General features: G+C 37.0%; 4 protein-coding genes across 4 annotated transcripts; all 4 read right to left on the bottom strand.

Annotated features, from left to right (window-relative positions):
- Positions 1 to 1,486: 1,486 nt before the first annotated feature.
- On the bottom strand, positions 1,487 to 2,356 carry LOC129884579 (vacuolar iron transporter homolog 4-like). The gene has a single exon (XM_055958866.1). The coding sequence runs from the start codon at positions 2,304 to 2,306 to the stop codon at positions 1,653 to 1,655; it is 654 nt and encodes a 217-aa protein (XP_055814841.1). The 5' UTR covers positions 2,307 to 2,356; the 3' UTR covers positions 1,487 to 1,652.
- A 2,408-nt stretch (positions 2,357 to 4,764) lies between these two features.
- On the bottom strand, positions 4,765 to 5,580 carry LOC129884578 (vacuolar iron transporter homolog 4-like). Its single transcript, XM_055958865.1, has one exon. It carries the CDS (start codon positions 5,429 to 5,431, stop codon positions 4,784 to 4,786), a length of 648 nt encoding a protein of 215 aa, XP_055814840.1. The 5' UTR covers positions 5,432 to 5,580; the 3' UTR covers positions 4,765 to 4,783.
- A 1,992-nt stretch (positions 5,581 to 7,572) lies between these two features.
- Positions 7,573 to 8,362, bottom strand: LOC129884577 (vacuolar iron transporter homolog 4-like). Its single transcript, XM_055958864.1, has one exon. It carries the CDS (start codon positions 8,311 to 8,313, stop codon positions 7,672 to 7,674), a length of 642 nt encoding a protein of 213 aa, XP_055814839.1. The 5' UTR covers positions 8,314 to 8,362; the 3' UTR covers positions 7,573 to 7,671.
- A 9,861-nt stretch (positions 8,363 to 18,223) lies between these two features.
- On the bottom strand, positions 18,224 to 23,955 carry LOC129885761 (tobamovirus multiplication protein 1-like). Its single transcript, XM_055960165.1, has 11 exons — positions 23,612 to 23,955; positions 21,693 to 21,783; positions 21,549 to 21,601; positions 20,696 to 20,788; positions 20,453 to 20,524; positions 20,273 to 20,345; positions 20,133 to 20,178; positions 19,967 to 20,030; positions 18,963 to 19,016; positions 18,807 to 18,884; positions 18,224 to 18,601 (listed from the first exon to the last, which is right to left on the bottom strand). Exons 1-11 carry the CDS (start codon positions 23,783 to 23,785, stop codon positions 18,509 to 18,511), a joined length of 891 nt encoding a protein of 296 aa, XP_055816140.1. The 5' UTR covers positions 23,786 to 23,955; the 3' UTR covers positions 18,224 to 18,508.

The following is a 23,955-nucleotide window of genomic DNA, read 5'->3' as shown; positions in this document are numbered from 1 at the left end:
ATGTTTTGAGAAATTGAAGGAATTCTTGTTTATGAAGATTCAATCTTCCCTCTGATGGTATATAAAGGGCAGGATGACTTAAGTATTCATCAGCCTGAGAAGAAAGTGGTGCCATTAAAAAAATTGTAGTGTGGTGAGCACAAGGCTTTAATTTTGTATTTCATCTCTTTTTGCTGATTGCATGCTTTGCTAAAACCTTTTGCTTTTTTTATTAGCACCTCCAACCTTGCAAAATGAATTTGCAATTTCATATCTTCTTTTCTTCTGGTCCTTATCTTCTGGTGAAACTTTATATCTAGTGACAGTTCTGAAAGGATGAGCTTTTTAGGATCACTATCTTGCAAATTACCTGTATAATTGATACAAATACTTTCATATGATGGTTATCTTTCGAGCACCAAAACATAATATTTGAGAGATAGAGGCCATAACTCTGTTACAAATTATGAAATAGATACATGAGAGGCTTGTGAAAATGGAATGCCATATAGGAAAGCACTTTGCATGAATGGAGAGATAATGGACATACTTTCTTTGGTATATAAAAATAGGGTGGAGTGTGCTCTCCACATATTATACTAAGGCCTGAGAAGTGAGAAGGCAAAAATTATAGTATTCCAGGGAGTGTGCCATCACATAAAGGCCACAAGCTCTTCGATTTCTTAATTCCAGAGTTTTAATAAAGCCACTTTGGACCAAACAATGTAAGGATTTCTGTATAGGAAGTCACTTGCTATGATATGAATCATATATTATACTTTCTTATTTATTATAGTGTGGAGTGTGCTCTCCTAAGAAAGTGAAACATTAAAATATTCCAGCAAGTGTTCCATCCACCTAATGACACTGAAGAATTCAGAAGGAAGAAAAAGAGTCAACTCATTGAGGCCAAAAATCTTTATAATCCACTAGAAGATCACATAGTGTTTTAACACCATTTCTTCTATTTGACTGAGATTTTTATCAACCTCTCAGGCTGATTCAAGATTTAACTACTGAGATTTATGGACGTTACTTATAAAGTAGGATTGTTTTGAGAATTTAAACATTTGAATCGAAGCAGGTCTTACAAAATAGGATGTTTGAGGACAGTCTAGGAGCCAAAAGAGTAATACAGAACCTGAATTGCAACGTTATAAGAGGAATAGGGTTTCCAGTTAAACAGCTTGGTGCTTGCCAATTTGCGTAGCTTGCACCCTCAATACATTCCTCATCGACAATGTTTGGGATTTTGAGGCTTCTGGAGTAGGGTACTTTCAAATTTGTAAATACTTACAATTTTTTTAAGATAGAATTGTTAGATTATGACAGGTGTTGATAATGCCTCATCTAGTAACAAGTGCCATGGTTCAAACTTGATAAAAACTCTACATTAGTAATATGTTACTTCACCTTGGACTGCAAAAGTTTGTTACCAAAGAGTTCAATAAAGATTTGATGATGCCAAACATATTGAAGAAGCAAAGATTACAAGTATATAAATTTCAGAAAACGCGTCACTATCATTCATTCACAACAGAACCATTACAGAAAGAGATAACTTCCATTTATTCTAATCTTATCCTGGAAATTAAGTAAGGAACACAACAGACATGTGTTAAAAAAAGATGATTCTGGACTGGGAATAGAGACACAGGAACATAACGTTCCAGTCACATCTCCATTCCAGCAGAGCCGATCAGTTTGGTAAGTCCGAAGGTAATGGCCATAGCCATCCATCCACCAATTAAAACTCTGGCACAAGACCTCACTGCAGGACTTTTCCCAAGAACAGCACCAACCCCTCCAAATATAAACAATGCCAAGCTGACTGCCACCACCACGACACCCATCCTCACCTTATGGTTAGATATAAATCCAGCAGCAAGAATTGGTATTATGCCTCCCAATGAAAATGCAACAGCTGAAGCTACAGCTGCTAGAAATGGATTTGGGAGTCCCTCCTTGTCTTCTTCTTCTTGATGTTCTTGATTCTGTCCTATTGTTTTGGTGTCTCTCTTAATTTGGGCTAACTCTATATCTAGTTGAGAGTACACAGAAACAAACTCTCCTATGGCCATGCTACAAGCACCAGCAAACAATGCTGCAAAGCCGACTAGTATCATGGCGTCAACGTCTTTCTTGACAGCTCCAACACCCATCATCAAAGATGCAGTTGTAACTAATCCATCAGTGGCTCCTAATGTAGCAGCTCGAAGCCATTGTGCCCTTTGGGAGTAGTCAGAGTCTTCTTCAGGTACTTGGTTTCGGTTCTGGTTATCATTTTCTTTAATGACAGTGAGTTGAACATGGTTTTGAGCAGCCATGAAGAAAAGTTTTAAGGAATTTTTTTGAAAAAAGATGATTTGTTGTTTAGGACTTCTTGTTTTTGAAGTTCCAATCCTCCCTCTGATGGTTATATATAGGGAGCAGGATGACTAATAAATAATCAGCCTGAGCAGAAAGTGGTGCCATAAAATAATAGTAGTGTGGTGAGGACAAGTCAGTTTGCATTTGATCTCTTTTTTCTGATTGTGTACTTTCTAAAACCTTGCATTTACTTATTAACAAACTCTTAACTTTGCAAAATGAATCTACAATTTCATATTTGCATTTGATTCGCAGTCTTTCTGGTAAAATCTCATTTCCAGTGAGAATTCCTAAAGGTTTGGCTGTGAATATGGAATGATGTATAGGAAAGCACTTGCATGCATGAATCTCTAGAGATACGGGACATACTTTCTTTGGTATATAAAAATCAGGTGGAGTGTGCTCTCCACACTAAGGCTGACAAGGCAAAGATTATAGTATTCCAGGGAGTGTGCCATGCATAGAAAGGCCACAAGCTCTTCATTTTTTTAATGAAGAGTTTTAAGAAAGTTTCTTACTTTGGACCAAATTTATCCACTAAGAGAACACCTACTTCATATAACAGATGTGCAGCAGTCAGTCAATCAAATTCTTTTTTATGTTGTTTCCCCTTTTCTCTTAATGGTATTGCTTATTAGATTCTGCACGTTCTTGAAAGAAATCACATACCATCATTCTTATATGTGATTAAACGGAAGTATAAACTTCAACATGATACTGATAACTTTGCTTGCTGATTGCCTGTTTTATGAAGTCTCTTGCTTTCGTTTAATCAGAAAAAAGTGAAATCTGTCAACAAGAATCCAAAATTCATGTCTCATAGATTCAAAATGCCTTTAAAAATGATAGATTTCAAGAGGATTAGCCGACTACTGCTTCTTTTTGTTTTCTGTGTTTACTTCAAATGACCTAATGAGGACACATTGCTGTATAGGAATGCACTTAATTGAACAGAGATATGGGATTATATTTTGTTGCATTTTTATAATTTTGGGTGCAGAGTGCTTTCGACACTAGAGGTTAAAGAAAAATACTAGAGTATACCAAGAAGTGTGCCATTCACAGAAAGGCCACAAGCTCTCAATTTTTATATCTTTTCTGATCCACAATGAAGTGGAAGTTACTATCTTTAAACCATAAACTCTAAATCCACTAACTAATACCATCTTCATGATGTTTCTGCACCATTTTTTCATCAAACAGATATTTGTCCCAAGTCTGATAGGTTTTTAGACCATGTCAAAATTGGACGATTAAGATATGTGGAAGTCAGAGAAATGTAAAAACAGAAAGTTCCAATTTTCACATGGTTGAAGTTCGAAACTCATTTCATACAAGAGAAAAGTCTGTAGCATTGTGTTTTCGATTTAAATTACACATTGTGACAACATAAGTAATTTTACACTATCAGTGCAATTGAACTAATTATAACAAGTTATTATTCTATATTCAAATTTACCATATCAGACTTGATAATAAGAGATGGTAGATAGAATAAATTTTTGATACAACTTCAATGCACGGAACTTAAATTCACGTGTTCAATGAACCACATGATATAACAGATTTCTCATCATAAAGACGATAGAAAAATTGCTAGCTAGTTACAGTCTAAGTAGGAGTATGGGGCATAAGAAGGCAAAGCCATTGCAATACAAGGAATCGGGTCTTGCCATCGTTGTATGTCTTGAGGGGTTTAGCAAACAAGTCTTGGTCGGATAGTAGCTAATCTTCCTAGCTTGTCACACATAGAAGTAATCAAGTAAAAGATCTCCACTCAAAAGATCTGTCAGGCTATATTTGGGGCTGTCTTGATTAGGGAAAAAATATACTTCTAAATGTATGAAAGACTAGTACAGATTTCAAGCGTTTAAATACTTGGCGTATTATTTGTCTCAAATTTGATTTATGTGGAAAGCTAACAAGCTTTTACCTTCAATTTGCTGTTGTGCACAATCTTGAAACTGGCCAAGGCTGATTATCCTTTCTTTTCTTCTCTTAATTGTCGTGAATTAATATGATGAAGTGTTAACTCCATCCATACTGCAGAGTATGTCCCTATCTTAAGTCCAGAAAAAGAAGGGTTGCCTTTAGTTAATGACCAGTGTAAAATTAGTCAAATTGAGTCCTCTAGTTAATGGTTCATTGGGAAGTCGGGCCTGAATAGAGAAGAATGTTTTTAGAAGATCTGATATAGCCTTACCCCAACATATTTGGAATTGAGGAGCTGTTCTTGTTTATTGATCAGCCCTTTGACGAAACATTATTTTATCACAGTTGATGATGCCTAGCATATCTAACGAAGTAAAACATTGTTTGTTATAGCTAATCTTTACCGTAGTAAAATGGATTACAGAAAAGAAAATTTAATTGGACATGCATGATACAACAACGATTTCTTAAGCAGCTGCTTCTGAACTAGATAAAGGTCCAGTCACAACTCCATGCCAGTAGTAGAACCAATCTGCTTGGTAAGGCCAAAGGTAATGGCCATAGCCATCCATCCACCAATTAAAGCTCTGGCACAAGATTTCACCATAGGACTTCTGCCCAAGAAAGCACCAATACCTCCAAATGCTAACAATGCCAAGCTCACCGCAGCCACAATTACAGCCAGCCTCACTTTATGGTTTGCTATAAATGCAGCAGCAAGAATTGGAACAATGGCACCCAATGAAAATGCAATAGCCGAGGCTACTGCTGCCTGAAGTGGATTTGTCAGTTGTTCCTTGTTACCTTCTTCACGTTCTTGGTTCTGTCCTCCTGTTGCTTTGTCTCTCTTCATTTGAGCTCTCTCTATGTCTAATTGAGAGTACACAGACACAAACTCTCCTATGGCCATGCTACAAGCACCGGCAAATAGACCTGCGAAGCCAATAAGTATCATGGCCTTTACGTCATTTTGGACAGCTCCGACACCCATCATCAAGGATGCAATTGAGACTAATCCATCATTGGCTCCTAGAACAGCAGCTCGAACCCACTGTGCTCTTTGAGAGTAGTCAAAATCCTCCTCAGGGGCTTGTTTCTGGCCATTATGGTCTTTAGGAATGGTAATTTGGACTTGGTTTTGAGCAGCCATTGAGGAAGTTATAAGTACTTGTTAGTTATAGAAGCTATTCTTTCTTAGAGATGGAGTTGTATGAACACTCGGTCAGCGCTATTTATAGAGTAGGATGATTAAAAAAGTAATTGAACTGTTCCATCAGTTGTGCCATTAAATATTGTGCAGTGTGGAGAGCACAGGGCTTAGTAGCATTTATTGCTTTCTTCACTGACCCCACCCACCCACCCACACTTCACATTGTAAAAAAAAGTGCTCTTTCATCCCTTACACATTACTACTTTGTGAAATCAATTCCCAGAAGATTGGGATAGTAATCTGTTGAAAGGAATTTCTCAGTATTATCTGTTTTCTCTTCTTTCTATTAAAGTCTTATAAGATATAACCCTTATTCTCTTTGATAGTATTGGATACTACATTTTACATGTTCTTGAAAGAGATCACATAACATCGTTCTTAATATATCATGATATAGAACTATAAACATCATTATAATACAGATAGATAACGTTGCTTGCTGATTCCCTATTTCCTGATTACCTTAATTTTTGTACTTCAAAATGATGGTTTTTTTACCTTTGCAAAAGGAGCTTGTGAGGATGCATTGCTGTGTAGGAAAGCACTTATTTGAACAGAGATATGGGAGATATTATATAAACTTAGGTGCTGTGTGCTTTGGACTCTAAAAGATAGAGTAGACTATTAGAATATATCAAGAAGTGTGCCATTCACACAAAGGCCACAAGCTCTTAATTTTTATATCTTTTTTGTCTTATCTGATCAGGAATGAAGGTGAAATTTTCTCTAAAGACCATCTTCACAATGTTTCTTCAATCAAACAGAACTATGTGGAAGTCTTTTGGAAATGTAAAAGAGTTCCAATTCTCAAATGGTTTGAAGCCTTGAAGGTCGTAACTCGTTGCATACATTAGAAAAGTCTTCTTTTTTTCATAGTGTTTTGGATTTGATTTATATATATTGATAGTGTAAAATGAAAAAGTTCCATACACAGTCAATGCACAGAACTTAAGTTCAGTGTATTTTATGTACTTCAGTGAACCTCATGATACATATTACAGATTTCTCAGCAAACTGACGAACAATAATTTGCAATATGAGGAATGGAGACCTGCCATTTATTGTATGTATCGAGTGGTTTAGCGTGTCGAATATTGCTAATTTTCCTAGCATGTCACTCATAGAAGTAAACATTAACATCACAATTGAAAGTTTTTTATTCTGTGTTTGTGACTGCAATGCTTTTGGAGAAATGTACTTCCAAAAATTTGAAATACTTTAATAGATCTAAATGCTTAGATCATAGGCATATTATTTCTGTCTCAAAGTGATTTATGTGGAAAGCTAAATTATCGAGTTTTTATCTTCAATGCACACAATCTTGAAATCAACTGGTCAGTCCGATCAGATTTCCTGCCTCCCTATTGTCTAGTCCTTTTTTCTTTGTATCATTCTCTTATTGAAATAAGCTCTACTCTTTGTATCATAGTCTTTCTGAAATATGCTTTGATGAAACATTTAACTCCAGCGAGGTTCTAGGAACATAGTCAAGTGTGTTGAGGTAAGTGGACAGCTACAACAACAACAACAACAACAACAACCCAGTGAAATCCCACATCGTGGGGTATGGGGAGGGTAGAGTGTACGCAGACCTGACTCCTACCAATGTAGGACGGCTGTTTCCGAAAGACCCTCGGCTCAATAAAAGTATAGAACAAGGTTAGACAAGAATATTAGAGTAAATAAGTAGATAACGAAAACGATCCAAACAATAGTATAATCAAAGCACAAAAAAACAGTAGATATTATTATTGGATAATAACATAAATACCATAAATAACATACAGCAGAGTACCAGAAATCATAGTGCGTTAATACGCCTACGAATAAGTGGACAGCTAGAATAATCAAATCATGATGGATACTCTTATTAATGAATTTGCTGGGACGTTAGTCACGATTGGCACAGAATACTACCAGAAAGATTCATATAGTCAATTCTAACTACATTTGAGAATGAAGTGTAGTTTGATGAGTTTAGCTTCAATGTAATGTTAGATTATGTCAATAGATGAAGTCTGTGTTCCATAGCTAATGTTATCAGTAGGAAGATCAATATAAATTCAGAGTATGTTTCGCATTATTATTACACAGAAGGTTTAGTCAACTAGCAGTACAAATTTCTTGATAAGATGAGATTAAAGTAGAACAAGGGACGGGCCAGGAACAGAAAGTTTCAATCACATTTCCAAGCCAGTAGAGCCAATCAGCTTGGTAAGGCCAAAGGTAATGGCCATAGCCATCCATCCACCAATTAAAACTCTGGCACAGGATTTCACCATAGGACTTCTGCCCAAGAAAGCACCAATTCCTCCAAATGCTACCAATGCCAAGCTCACCGCTGCCACGATCACAGCAAGCCTCACCTTATGATTTGCTATGAATGCAGCAGCAAGAATTGGCACAATGGCACCTAATGAAAATGCAATACTCGAGGCTACTGCTGCCTGAAATGGATTTGGAAGTTGTTCCTTGTTACCTTCTTTGTCTTGTTGATGTTCTCGGTTCTGTCCTCCTGTTGCTCTGTCTCTCTTCATTTGAGCTCGCTCAATGTCTAGTTGAGAGTACACAGAGACAAACTCTCCTATAGCCATGCTACAAGCACCAGCAAACAACCCTGCAAAGCCAGTAAGAATCATGGTTTTAACGTTTTCTTGGACAGCTCCGACCCCCATTATCAAGGATGCAATTGAGACTAATCCATCATTTGCTCCTAACACAGCAGCTCGAAGCCACTGTGCTCTTTGAGAGTAGTCAAAATCCTCTTCAGAGGCTTGATTTTCTTTAGGAATGGTAATTTGGACATGGTTTTGAGCAGCCATGATGAAAAGTTATAACTTGTGAGGAAATGTCAGCTAATGAAGGATTGTTTTCTTTCAAGATTGGTGTTTAATGAAGACTCTGTCTTTGTTATTTATAGAGTTACAACATTTTTAAGTCGAGTTTTTAAATAGTTTCTTACTATATAATATCAAATTTTTAAAATGCCTTTATAAAATCACTTAAGTACTACTTTTCTTTCTTCTTCTTCTTTTGTGTGTGCACTGTGTATGTGTGGTGTGTACCTCAAAATGACCTAATTTTGAAAGGTAGAGAGATTCAGATGGCTTTTTGATTTCTTTGGTGAAGGAGCTTGTGAGGATGGATTGCTGCATAGGAAAGCACTTGCTAGAATTGAGATACTTGTTAGTATATAATAAAACTAAGTGGACTGTGCCTTTGACACTAAGGTTAACAAAAAATACACAAGAGTATACCAAGATATATGCCATTCCCACAAAGACCACATGCCCTCCAGTTATTTAATCATTTATTTTTATCCAAAATAAAGATGAAATTACTTTGTTTAGACCATTATGACTTTATAATCGACACTAGCTTTCTCGATCCACTACTATCTTACTAAAAAAAAAAAGAACTTTTGAGTTAAGAGAAAGAAAATAGACACACCCCTGGCAGAAAAGAAGATGGAAAGAAAGCCGATTGATACCCTAGCTTTGAACCAGCTTCTTCAATCCTGCCGAAGTGTTTGGCCTTTCCTTCTCCGCGCTCGCTCAGGCTTCGCTGACATATCGCATGGTAAATAGAATGTAATTTTTTTGTCACACTAGATCTGTTACTACATTCAGGCTATCAAGTCTGAATACTTTTTCTTTGCCTCTGATTGATTTGAATTATTTTGATGAATTGAACATTTATAATGTAGTGTAATACGACTGTAAGTCTTCTTATTGATTAATTAATATGTTGGAATGTTGGGGTCGAATAGAAAAGAATAGTTGCAGAAAATTCATATAACCGATCCTCAACTTTATTTATTTTATTTGGGACCAAGGCATAGTTGATTGATTTATCCACTATATCGCGAATAAGTAAAACATGGAGAATTAAAGTAGTAATTAAATTGTAAAATAAAAATATAGTTCCAATTAAACTAATTAAAGAATGTAAGAAAAAACTAGCAGAAAGTAATACTAATTACCAACTACCTTCACCAAGCAAAGCTAAAATCTAAATTACCAAAAATACAAAAGAGTAACGAGTGTACTAAGATTTGATCAAGCTTAATTCACCCTTAATGATGACTGCAATAGTTCCTGACTTTGCTTAGGAAAAATGGTACCCTCTTGAATTGCATGAACCTTCTATAAAAACAATCATCTGAAATTGTTGAAATGACTTTGCAGTATTGTATGGATAATAAAATTTTATGCTTAAATACGAAAGTGAAATCTGATAGACAATCATCCATCTTGATGCAAGAAGTTGTTGGAGTTGGGGCCAAAGACGGAGCCGTGTGCGGTGGCGAAACCACATCATCAACTCGGGATGGAGCCGCATGATTTGGTGAAGAAGTCATATGTGATGGCGAAACTACATTATCAACAAGAGATGGAGATGGAGCCACGTGAGTTGGTGGTGATGGCTTTTTTGGGTGACGACGCCACCACCATCCGATTGAAGGTACATGATGACGCCGCCACCACCATAGAATTGAAGAAGTACCAAACAACTCCTTGGTGTTTTCTGTTTCGGGTTCCGTTTCAGAAAAAAAGAATAATTACCGGTGATTGTGAGAAGGAACAAATATGAGTTGATATATATAGCCAAAAGAAGCAGGGGTACTTCTCAATCCCTTTAAACTTGGAACATCTAATTCTATCCAATTTCGGAATAGAATTATTGGCCAAAGAATTTAACCTTAGGCGGCACTACTTCGCAATCCCATTATACTTCAAATATCTACTTCTATCCAAACTCTAATTTCTATGTCAGGAGCACTTTTAATTATTTATAATCAAGACTCCTAAACTGTCTTGGAATCAACCTATAACTCCTTGAAAATTAAGAGAAACGCCAAAAAACAATTTTAAAATTTGTGAATTTATTTGACATCAACTTGGTTGGGACTGCTTTGATTTTGGACAACATATCATAGATCATACTTGAAAGTTGATTTACAAAATTATCCTTCAAAAGTTAAGTGATAATTTTGACCTCATATTAAATAAATGCAATCATGCGTACAACTTAATTAAAAGGAGTTTCATTTACCCAACTTAATTAAACGTTACACGTTATCTTATATTTATTTCCTTTCTTCTCGCCTCCCATCTGTTGTCAGATGATCTATAAACAGCACCCTTAATGTTGCAAAAATCAAAACAGATTATGATCTCTCTTTTCGTGTATCACAAGGACGACATTTTCTCAAATCATACTTTTAACGCATATTATTTATGAGGGGAAATTCAAGAATTTATCTAGCAGAAGTTTAGATCGAGAATCTGAAACAAGAAGAGGAAAAAATGATCCAGATAGTAATTGAGATCAAGAAATTGAAAAATGACCTTTTAAAATTCGATCAAATGTTATTGTCATAGTATAGAAAAATATATCTTTTTATTTTGCGATGTAATGGATTTAGGTATGAATGAACATGTAAATGTATGTTTTGTTTCAATTTGTTGAGAAGTTGGCTTTAAAGCTTTTAATATTGTATGTCTCAATGGTGCAAATATGCTATACATTCTACAACAACAACAACAACCCAGTGAAATCCCACATCGTGGGGTCTGGGGAGGGTAGAGTGTACGCAGACCTGACTCCTACCAATGTAGGACGACTGTTTCCGAAAGACCCTCGGCTCAATAAAAGCATAGAAAAAGGTCAGACAAAGATATTAGAGTAAATAAGTAGATGGCGAAAACGGTCCAAACAATAGTATAATCAAAGCACAAAAAACAGTAGATACTATTATTTGATAATAACATAAATACCATAAATAACATACATACATCAGAGTACAAGAAATCATAGTGTGTTAATACGCCTACGAATAAGGGAGAATAAAACCACTATGTACTAGCCTTCTACCCTAATGTGTGTCCTCCACACCCTCCTATCTAGGGTCATGTCCTCCGTAAGTCGTAAATGCGCCATGTCCTGTCTGATCACCTCTCCCCAATATTTCTTCGGCCTACCCCTACCTCTTCTGAAACCATCCATGGCCAACCTCTCACATCTCCGCACTGGTGCATCTGGGATTCTCCTTTTCACATGTCCAAACCATCTCAGTCGCGTTTCCCGCATCTTGTCTTCCACCGAGGCCACTCCTACCTTTTCTCGAATAGCCTCATTTCTAATCCTGTCACTCCTGGTATGCCCACACCTCCATCTCAACATTCTCATCTCTGCAACCTTCATCTTTTGCACGTGGGAGACCTTAACTGGCCAACACTCCGCCCCATATAACATAGCTGGTCTAACGATCACTTTGTAGAACTTGCCCTTAAGTTGTGGTGGCACCTTCTTGTCACATAACACACCGGAGGCGAGCCTCCATTTCATCCATCCTACCCCAATACGGTGTGTGACATCCTCGTCGATCTCTCCGCTGTCTTGCATAATAGAACCAAGGTACTTAAAACTACTTCTCTTTTGGATGGCTTGGTCCCCGAGCCTAACTTCCGCGTCAACCTCTTGAAGTGTCTCACTGAACTTGCACTCTAGGTACTCTGTCTTGGTCCTACTCAGCTTAAACCCCTTAGACTCCAAGGTGCGTCTCCAATCTTCCAGCTTAGCGTTAACTCCGCTACGAGTCTCATCGATGAGGACTATGTCGTCCGCAAAAAGCATACACCATGGCACCTCACCTTGAATTTGTCGCGTCAATCCATCCATCACCAAGGCAAATAGGAACGGGCTAAGAGCTGATCCTTGATGCAACCCCATCATAACTGGGAAGTGTTCTGAGTCCCCTCCTACTGTCCTTACCCTGGTTTTGGCACCCTCGTACATGTCCTTGATCACCCTTATGTACGCTACAGGTACACCTTTAGCCTCCAAACATCTCCATAGTAACTCTCGTGGGACTTTATCGTAAGCCTTTTCCAAGTCAATGAATACCATATGCAAGTCTCTCTTCCTCTCCCTATATTGCTCCATTAGTCTCCTCATAAGGTGGATGGCTTTTGTAGTTGAGCGTCCCGGCATAAATCCGAACTGGTTCTCTGAAATATACACGCCTCTCCTCACCCTCATCTCTACCACTCTTTCCCACACTTTCATAGTATGGCTTAGAAGCTTAATACCTCTATAGTTGTCACAGCTCTGGCTATCCCCTTTGTTTTTGTAAAGCGGGATCATAGTGCTCGATCTCCATTCTACGGGCATCGTTGCCGTCGTAAAGATGACATTAAATAACTTAGTCAGCCATTCCAAACCTACCGAGCCCGCACTCTTCCAAAATTCTCCAGGGATCTCGTCAGGTCCGGTCGCTCTTCCCCAGCGCATCCTACGAACAGCATCCTTAACCTCATCGACCGTAATACTCCTACAATCTCCAAAATCGTGACTCCTTCCTGTATGTTCCAAATCTCCCAACCCAATTTCTCTGTCCCCTTTGTCATTCAAAAGTTTATGGAAGTATGACTGCCATCTTTGTTTGATAAGGGTCTCCTCTACCAATACTTTTCCGTCTTCGTCTTTAATGCACTTCACTTGATCCACATCGCGTGCCCTTCTCTCCCGGGCCCTGGCTAGCCTGAATAATTTTTTGTCCCCACCTTTCTCTTCCAGTTCAGCATAAAGGCGTTCAAAAGCTGCCATTTTTGCCGTTGCAACCGCCGACTTTGCCTCCTTTCTCGCTATCTTATACAGTTCTCCATTCGTCCACTTCTCTACCTCATCCTTGCTCTCCATCAACTTAGCATACGCCACCTTCTTTGCTTCCACTTTCCCTTGCACTTCTCCATTCCACCACCAGTCCCCTCGATGCCGACTACGACTACTTGTCGAGACTCCTAGCACTTCCCTTGCTACAGCCCTAATATAACTAGCTGTCCTATCCCACATATCGTTCGCATCCCCACTACTATCCCAGGCCCCCATATCCTTCAATTTCTCTCCCATCTCAAGGGCGCTAACCGTTGTCAAACTCCCTCATCTGATCCTAGGTCGTTCTTCCCCGACCCTCCTCGTCCTCGTCATCTTTATCCCTAAATCCATCACTAAGAGCTTATGTCGGGTTGTAAGGTTGTCGATCGGGATGACCTTACAGTCTTTGCACAAACCTTTATCATCCTTCCTAAGGAGTAAAAAATCTATCTGAGTTTTAGCCACTGAACTACGAAAGGTTACCAAGTGGTCCTCCTTCTTTGGGAAACTCGAGTTGGCTATCACCAATCCGAAAGCTCTTGCGAAATCCAACAGTGCGGTTCCTCCTCCATTTCTGTCCCCAAAGCCAAAGCCCCCATGCACATCATCATACCCTCCCGAAATAGATCCGATGTGCCCATTGAAATCCCCTCCCACGACAAGCTTCTCAGTAGGTGGTATGCCTCCCACTAACTCGTCTAACTCCTCCCAAAAGCGCCTCTTATCCTCCTCGCATAAGCCCGCTTGCGGTGCATAAGCACTAATAACGTTCAACGTGATCCCTTCAACGACCATTTTAATCGACATCATCCTATCATTGACTCTCCTAACCTCCACCACCTGATCCCTTAAATCACTGTCTATTAAAATGCCTACCCCATTTCTATACTTCGATTTACCAGAAAACCAAAGCTTATACCCGTCTACCTCCTTAGCTTTAGAGCCGACCCATTTTGTCTCCTGGACACAGGCTATATTAATCTTCCTCTTCTTTAGAATCTTAACCAGTTCTATGGATTTACCCGTTAACATCCCAATGTTCCAAGAACCTATTCTCAGTCTAGACGCTCCTTTAACCCACTTACCTCTCCTTACCCTCGTCCCCGTCCATGAGCGAGAACATGACCCTAGTCTACCATCACTATCCAAAGCCACGAAAATGCGTATGAACTAATAAATTATTCGGGGGTTTAAAATCGGCAAAATGTAACTACAAGTATATGAAATATACAATCTGAAGATGAAATATATATACATTTCTTCAATATGATATAAATAGAATTAAAGCCAAGTATTTCAATACATAAAAAGTAAAGTCTCTTGAATCCCCCAAAGAAATTTTCATATTCACCTGCATAAACAAAAAAGTCAGAATTACTAAAATTGCAGCAAAACTGCACCAAAAAGCAGCAAATCTGCATGGTATAAATCTGAATAGGCAACGCCGACAGAGTCTTGTTCTAGGTTATATGACTGTGGCAGGTTGATAGCTAGTGTGAAAATGTCATGGTAATTAGTCTTCCTATTAATTAAGTTGTTGGGATGTTGGTGTCGAATAGAGAGGAGTAGTAGCACAAAGATTCATATAACTGTCCTCAACTTTACTCGAGGATGCATAGTTGATTAATATGTCTATCGTATTGCGAACACGTAAAAAGATTGTGTCAAGTTAAACATGAACAAATAAATATGCGCAGAAAGAATAGTAATTAAACTGTAAAATAGAGATGAACTAACTAAAAAATTTAAGTGAAAGTATTTAACTACTTCCCCTTTTAACTCCTATTAAGGGACAAAATCCTATATAAAATAAGCTAAAAGACAAAAAAAAAAAAAAGGAAAATGTTGTGTTATCCTATTCTATAGCTAAGATTTGATCATGCTTCAGCCTTGATGATGACTGCAATAGTTCCTCACTTTGGCTAGGAAAAATGATATCCTCTTGGAGTGTGTGAACCGTCCGTAAAAGCAATCATCTGAAATTGTTGAAATCGCTTTGCAGCATTGTGTGGATAATGAAATTTTATTCTTGAAAACTGAAGTGACCAAATCTGATAGACAATCGTCCATCTTGATGCAAGAAGTCGTTGGAGCCGGGGCCCAAGACGGAGCCGTGTGCAGTGGTGAAACCACATCATCAACTGGGGATGGAGCCGCATGAGTTGGTGAAGAAGCCATATGCGATGGCGGAACTGCATTATCAATGGGAGATGGAGATGGAGCCACGTGAGTTGGTGGTGATGGTTTTTTTGGGTGACGACGCCACCACCATCCAGTTGAAGGTACATGATGATGATGATGCCACCACCATCAAGGCCACACTAAAATTAAAGAAGTACCAAACAACTCCTTGCTATTTTCTGTTTTGGGTTCGGGTGCAGTGGCGCCGTTAACGATGCTTATACAAATACCCAATAAAAGAAATATGCATAATAATGGCCACTTGATCTTGACATGTTTCAGAAAAATATCTAATAAATTACTTTGTGACTTGAAAACTTTTTAGAAAAAGAAGAATAATTAGCAGTGAATGTGAGAAGGAAAGAAATATGAGTTGATATAAAAAAAAGAGACAAATAATTTAAGGTACTACTTCCGAATCCCAATCCCTTTAAACTTGTAATATCTACTTCTAACCCAAATTCGGATTCTATGTCACACTTAATTTGAATAATTTATAATTCACTGTCAAACTAAAACTCCTTGTCGTCAACCGCCAAACAAACAATCAATAATCACATGGGAGGAATTTTATTATTTGCACAATAAATTCAGCCAAACAAGTGGAAAGATTCTCCTCTGTTTCTGGAGGAGTTTACTATAATTTGCACAATTCTGCATCATAAGGTAAGTCGTTCCATGTCAAAAACTTTCACGATGTGATAATCAGGAACCTTTTTGAACAACTTCTTATAAGTAAAACATTTGTGAGCAAGTTGATGGGATATAATGTATAGTGTAAACTGTCGTAGCAAAGTCATGATCATAGCAGTACCATTTTGTTCACGAATATATATGGGGACAAGAGAGGTGGTGATGAACGATCCCCTCGAGCAAAAATATTTGATAATTTACGATACTCATCATCCCAATTGGATTGTACCACTTTTATATGACGCTCAAAGAACTTCTCGATGTGAGTTTTTAAGCGCAAAAATATGGTATAAACCTCATTTTTGGAACTCATAGGAAATAATCATGTAAATTTGCTAAAGTCATTCTTGGTGTTGTTGGATTGTAGGCTTCTTAAATGAGTTATCATTCTTGGTGTCGTTGGATTATCTAGCAGACAAATGGACTTGGCCTAATCCTTGTTGCAAAGTTGATGCAAAATTATAATCCTACCTCTAATCTCATCCTATATATCTCATCCTTCTACAAATTCAGGTAAAATATTACGTCACGTCAGAGCTATATAATCATTGATGAACTCAATAGCTTTTGCTTAAATCTCATATTTGTATTTAAAAATCCATTAAATTATATATAAATATTTAATTACGTACGAACCCAGTAAATAAGTAGAAGAAACTATGAATTTGATTCCTCTATTATTCACCAACCCTCTAATACAAGCACGTGTGTTATCAAATGGCCATGAAAGTAAATAGTTGTCGAGTTTCACTTTTTAAGAGTCAATTTGACTAATTTCAAAACTAAATTAGATTAGATTAATTCTATATTTTAAAATTAAAACTTAGACATTCAAAAACTATACGAAACGTACTACAAATTGCAAATTTTCTCATATTAATATGATGACAAAATATATTTTAAAATATTTGTCAAAATTCATTTCATTTAACTCTGGAAAAAAAAAATTGTGACGTTAATCTCTTGTCCTCTACTGACCCACCCCAATCAGCATTATTATAGATTTCAATTCTCCCGTGGCTGAAAATAGAATTGATTTCACTCCAAGTCCTGACAATCATATTTAAAAGTAGCAAACCATAAGGGCTTTCAGATAAGTTTCTTTTGAAAAAGTATTTTGAAATGAAGGGAGTATATATTGCATGCATTATCCTTATTATGTAACATAAACAGAAAGATATTACTACTATTACAACTTTCCTTTAGTGATCTTTATTATGTTTTACTGTTTATCCAATTAAAAGTTTTTACGCTCATTACGTTAGGCTCTTTGTAGGTTGTCTTTGATTATGAAGTTCAAAATATGATGCAGTCATGCAGCTGTAAATACTGTTGATATTAACCAAGCTCGCAAAGTAATGGTGTATAACTATGCATAATAATCTAGTATCTCTCTCTTCTTCGTTTTGCTAACAAATTAAAGGAACGAGAAAAACTATTACAAAAAGCAGTAGCAACTAGTAGTAGTAATTAAACTGTAAAATAGAGATGAAGATCTAATTAAATTGTAAAATAGAGATGAAGATCTAATTAAACTAATTAGATAATTAATTAAACGTATTTAACTAACATCAATTAACTTCTATTAAAGAGGGAATCATATAAAGTAAGCTAAATGAACAGAAAAAACTACATCATCTTATCCTATTCTCTTTAACATCAGTAAAGAGCGGTAAGATTTGATTATACAATAGTTCCCCACTTTACCTAGAAAAAATGGTAAACTCCTTGTAAAAGTAATTATTTTAAATTATTGAAATGACTTTACGGCATTGTCTAAATAGTGAGATTTTACGTTTAAAAATAGAAGTAATCAAATTCAATATGCAATCGTCCTCTTGATGCAAAAAATCGTTGGAATTGGAGCCCAAAACAAAGTCGTAGGCAATGGTGAAACCACATCATCAACTGGAGAAGGAGCCACATGAATTGGTGAAAAAGCCATATGCGATGGCGGAACCACACTATCAACGGGAAATGGAGATGGAGCCACATGAGTTCATGGTGATAGTTTTTTGGGTGACAACGCCGCCACCATGATTGAAGGTACATGATGTCACCACCATCAGGGCAGGTGCCACCATAATAGAATTGGAGAAGTACCAAACAACACCAAGAATGTGCCACTTCCCCACATATTTTAGGAAAAAAGATCAAATAATTGCCTCCGACTTTGAGAAGGAACAAATAGACAAAAAATTTAACCCAAGGTGGCACTACTTCCGAATCCCTTTAAACTTCGAACATCTAATTCTATCCAAATTCTGATTCTATGTCACATGCACTTTGAATAATTTATAATTCAAGACTTCTACACAACTGTGCTGCAATCAAACTATAACTCCTCCTCGTCACTCGAGACAAACGCCAAAAACAATAAAAGAAAAACAAAGAAAAATGTGAATATTTTTCACGACTTGGTTGAGGCTTCTTCGAACAAAAACTCTGAAGCACTAACTAAAATCACGAATGCTCTTCTATGAGTTATTGAATAGGATGATACTGCTCTGATACACGTTTTGGAGGCAATTTGCGCAGGATATAAAGCACCAAAACAGAAGGCAATATCTCCACCACCTGCATAAAATATACATAACAGATGGATTAGCTTGTGAAAGATCTTTTAGGCCTATAAAAAGTCTCAAGGGAGCTTGAAAATTACGAGATGATCATCGATAAATAGAAGATTAGATCAACCAGAAGCATACTATTCAAAAATGGGACAACAGACTCATAAATGTTTCACCAGCTATCGTGTAACAAAATTAACTAAAATTATTACCATGTAATAGAAGAGAATGAGAACTGGATGGTCAATGACATCAACATCAGCATTCCCATTAAAAGCAGAAATAGCAACCTGCAAGAAGGAAATGAATATTCTTAATCATGCTAACTAGGGTCGAACATGCCTACCCCGGATATAGTGGAAACTTACCACAACACATCTGATCATGAAACAAGTGCAACAAATACCAGTCACGAAACCAACCTGCCAAAAGCAGAGCACATATCATTATGCAGGAATTATGTTTTTCCTTAATAATTACTTTTCCCATTATGATAATACCAAATCACATTGAATGCTCAATATTTTTTAGACGTTACCTTTCATGTATAAATTTGTTTGGATAAGGAAGAACAATAGTTACCTTTCATGTATAAATTTGTTTGGATAAGGAAGAACAACCTCCCCCATCAATAGATCCTCACTAGTTCAATCAGAATCTTTCTAACAGACAGAAAATAGAACACAGGATCATGTACCCAACCGCCAACTTATGTTGCTCGGACTCTTCAAAAATGTCATCGGGTGTGTGTCGGATCCTTCAAAAGTAATTCATTTCTAGAGGATCCGACATGGGTGCAACAATATTTTTGGAGAGAGTCCGAGCAACTTAGCCACCAACTAGTTTGGACTTAAGGCACAATTGATTGATTAACTGATATTAATATCATAAATCCTTATTTCTTTAATATTTTGATAAAGGCGGTATTCTTGGACTATTCCACATGTATATCCTCTAATAAGTATAGGTACATTACATGATAACTCTACACTAAAGATTAGACAATTTTTTAAGGGTAAATCCTTTAGTTGTATTCTTTATATTGGAAGATAGTACCTTCCTTCCTTTCTTTCTACTATTTATTTGTTATTGATTATTCAGATTATAGCACCTATTATCTACGCTATTAACAAAAAACAAAAAGGATGGGGCTAGGAACTCGATTTCTAGTAGTTCATTGGTGAAGACACTATTAATAAGGTTGGGTATAAATGGGAGCACTTTATACCAACAAAGGCTTCAAAAAGATGCATTTGTTTCTGAGGCAAAAACAAGCACCAAAATGAAATGTAGCCTCGATTCTGACTGAAGCAGTATACATGGAAAGAGAATGATTTAAAAGAAGAGGAAGGCAGCTATTTCATGTACAAACCTCATGGAGCTTCTTTTGACGGCCTCTAGATTCAATAGGAAAGCGCCGAAGCATTGCGAACAACCTCAAGAGGGATTAAAAAGGAAACGAAAAAAGGATCAATTTCATCAAACATGGATATAGGAAAGTGAATCTGGTCACTTTTACAATACTGGCCACCAATTACCTTCCACCATACATGAAAAATCCCAAAGCAGCACAAAATGAAATAACTGCAGAAAGTACAAAATCAGATTTTTAAACTAAGATAGTAGGACTAAAACGGCCTAGTAATATTGCCTGCCGAAAGAGAGAGAGAGCACTGACCTGCGAAAAAGAGTTTAGCAGTTTCGACACCAGCCGAAGTTGAGCCAACCCTAATGAAGATCCATATGCATATCTGCAGTCATATCATGGTTACATAAATAGGAGGAAACTCAGAAAGGCTTTCGTTGCTTATGCATGGACATACTTCTCTATGATGTAAATAGAACTCTGATGAACTACCTGTATAAGATATACGACAGCATTAATTGCATAATATGCAGGTCGAAGTTCATCAATTGGAAGGTTTCTTGCCTGCGAAAAATAACAAGCAATGAGTAAGACTTGATCAATGATGAAAATAATTAAAATAGTTAGTGATTCTTCCACGAGGAAAATAATTGATGAACAATCCAACATGATTCCCTTGAAAATATCTTGTCTTGAGCAGTTCGTTAAAGACCTTTGAGAACCAAATAGCATTACCTGATGGAATATTTCAGCCCAAAACAGAACTAGTAGTGTATATGTAGAGAAGAACAGAAGACCAGGGAGATCCAGAAGCATCATCTCAAGTGCCTGTTTAAATGTTGATTGGTGTTAGCTAAGCAGACAAATCATAATGCCATAATACCTGTTCTTTAAAGATAATTTGAAATTGAACTCGAATCCCAGTTCTGATGCATGGGATGTTTATAATTTAAAAAATAAAAGTGAAACTGTCCTAATATGTATCCTGCAATCAAATTCAGCAAGGTCTGGAAATATTGGTCTATTAAGGTCAGAATGGGTTCATATCAACCACAAAGTGATGGAATAAGGAGAGGGACAGACAAAAGGAGATAGTAGTAGGAACGGGTGATTTGACTATTTGTGCACTGGGAATTCCTCACACAATGGTCCAAACAGACAGTACTAGCAGAATATGCAAAAATGAGCGCCAAAATATCAAGCTAAAGTCCATACATTATACATTATACATTAAACTCACAGGCTGGCAGCAACTGACATGGTTTCCTGATATGGTGATAAGTTGATGCTAAACAAGGATTTGCATATGATTGTTTCATCAACGTAACATTAAACAAATGCTACTTAAAAGGTGACGTTCATTAGTTAAAATTCCTTCTTTTGCAGTGTAATTCCCTTGAAAGTCCATTCTAAAAGATTTAGGAGTCAATAGTCTACTTTGCAAATTATTCGCCAGCAATGCAGAGAAACTGAAATAGTCCTATAGGAATTGACTGGTCAAGTAAAGAGAAAGAAAATACTGTGCGGAGAAACTGAAAATTGTCCTATAAGAATCGACTGATCAAGTAAAGAGAAAGAAAAGACTTACTTTTGGTCTCAGATAGAACACACTCCTGTAGACACCAAATAAAATTGCTCTCACTGCCAACAATCATTTGGTTCTAGTTAGCATTAGAATAACTTGATACGAACAGTTTCTAGCAGAATTTTGAGAGAGTATAGCAAATCTTACATCCACAGACAACAAAATTCATCAAGTGAAAAACCTTTTGTGTTGTCCAACCAATTCCTGAAAGACGCAATTGGATGCGGATGAGTTGTACCTGTAATGCAACACATGGAAGCATGCTGAGGTGTTGAACTCCAAGAATTTGCCATATGTCTCATCGAGACAAGCTAGCTGGAATGCTGATGGAAATTTGGATACATTTCAATTATTTTTCAAATCTCGCTGTAGTAGTTAAAAAACCTGCAGTGGCATCATTACTTTACCAGTGTCCAGACCATTAAAATAGTAACAATCCAATTTAGCAATGAACTTTTTGGGATAACTCCAACGGGTTTTAATATAAATTATTATTATTATTGACATTCCATTCATTGTTCAGTGTAATGAAATCTGCATCTTGCGGATTTTGGTCCAGTCAAGTGTTAGGCTTCACAAGGCTCTACATATAGACCATAACTGTAGTAGTTATTACTAAATGTGTCTACATTGTTTTTTAATAAGATTATGAATTATTGATCTGAAATGTAAAATCTTTGTTTTGACCCTACCTCATTCAATACATAAGGCAAAATATACATGGTTCAACCAGCATCCATGGTTCGGCAAAACATGTCCACCTCATCTAAAAGAAGTGTGAGCAGCCCTATGTTATTATTTATCACTTACAGCAACAGAGCGATGTAAAACAAGGTATCGCTTCTTATTGCTGAAGCAATGCAACTTCAAAGAAATGTGCACTTTGGAAACTGAGGGGCAGAGTAATCGAGCGATATCTAGTAGTTTCTTTGAATTGAAAAGTGTGGTAGAATCAAATAAGGCTATCTTAGCAAATATGAACACAAGCTCATTTAAGACCAAGCTGACATAGGCCTATGGTATGCACTAGACATTGTCTTAATCTAATATTCTCACCATTAATCACTGTCACGCCTTCTCCATCTGCTAACCAAATGACCCCTTTGCTAAAAGAAGTCAATGTCTCAACCTGAAGGTACCATTTGGTTGCCATGAAATGATTAGAAAAAGAAATGCACTGAAGAGTTAATTTTCTTGCTTTTTGTGTATTGGATAAGGAGGGATTTTAGGAAAAGCCATTTAAAAATTTCCAAGATAAAAACTTAGAAAAAATGTATAAAGCTGAGGGAAAGGATTTATTCTTAATTTGAACTTTCATTCCCCTTTCAAACAAGAAAATAATCTCCTTTTCCTTCACTAGAATTGTAACAAAGCACTTGAATCCGAATAATCCAAGGTTTGAATAGTCATCTCTTTCAAAGAGAGTAAAACACCCACGATAACATGTAGAGGATATCGCTTGCCAATAAAGAGTAGCTAGCCTATTCTTACACAGATAAGCGGTCATCATTGAATTAGCTTTACTAGGGATCCTATAATAGGAATTTTCATTCCTAGTAGAATTCCTCAAGCAACTTCACTAATACTAACAAATAAGAGGAAAACCAACATTTTATATATTGAAGGCGCCCAACCTAGCTTTCCACCTCCATCTGGTGGTACTGCTACGATGTAATGTGCAGTCGACCTAAGCAAGCAGAATGTATGGTATAGCCTATAGGAGCCTCTTTTTTTTTTCTCCCTTAAAAGTCCTTTATGGGCTTTGAGGAGTCAGGAATAGAGTTGTGGCTATCACAATTCATTCTCTTTCGTACAATTTTCACTAGACATCCATACGAAACTGAAGAAGGAATTCCTAGACCTAAGAAGTAGGGCTAGGAGCACACTCCTCATTATAGATGGAGAATTCCACTAAAAGATAGGATTTTAAAACGAATTTAATTAGGGATTCGGCATTAAACACAAAAAACAGTTCATCAGGTTGCATTAAAGGTCAATCGAATAAGATCCAGATGGTAGAGAATAAATCATAAATGTGGTGCAAATTGAGAAAAAAAATAGTATACCAGGGCAATAAAGGAGACAAAGGCGTAGGCGGCACATAGAGTATAAAAGATGCCTTGTTTCCCATCATCGGAGACGTCCAACATTCCATTGAACCAATCAAAGATGGGAACTCCCGCTGTTCCATTATCGTAACCCTTTGCCAATTCAAGAATAAAACTTTTAGCTTTTACCATTGCTACGTCTAACAAAAAATGGCGATTGAAGAAAAATGTAGCTTTGACTGAACTGATACGAAATGTTTGTTCAAATAGAGTGAAGAAGGAGACGGGGAGGGTTTGGAGGAGGCGCACGTGGATGAAGGGGAACAACTGTACAGAACACGTGGGAAGCTCAATTTTTCATT

This window comes from Solanum dulcamara, chromosome 4, assembly GCF_947179165.1.
Source record: "Solanum dulcamara chromosome 4, daSolDulc1.2, whole genome shotgun sequence".
Taxonomy (NCBI): Eukaryota; Viridiplantae; Streptophyta; class Magnoliopsida; order Solanales; family Solanaceae; genus Solanum; species Solanum dulcamara.
This window is presented reverse-complemented; position numbering and strand designations above follow the sequence as displayed.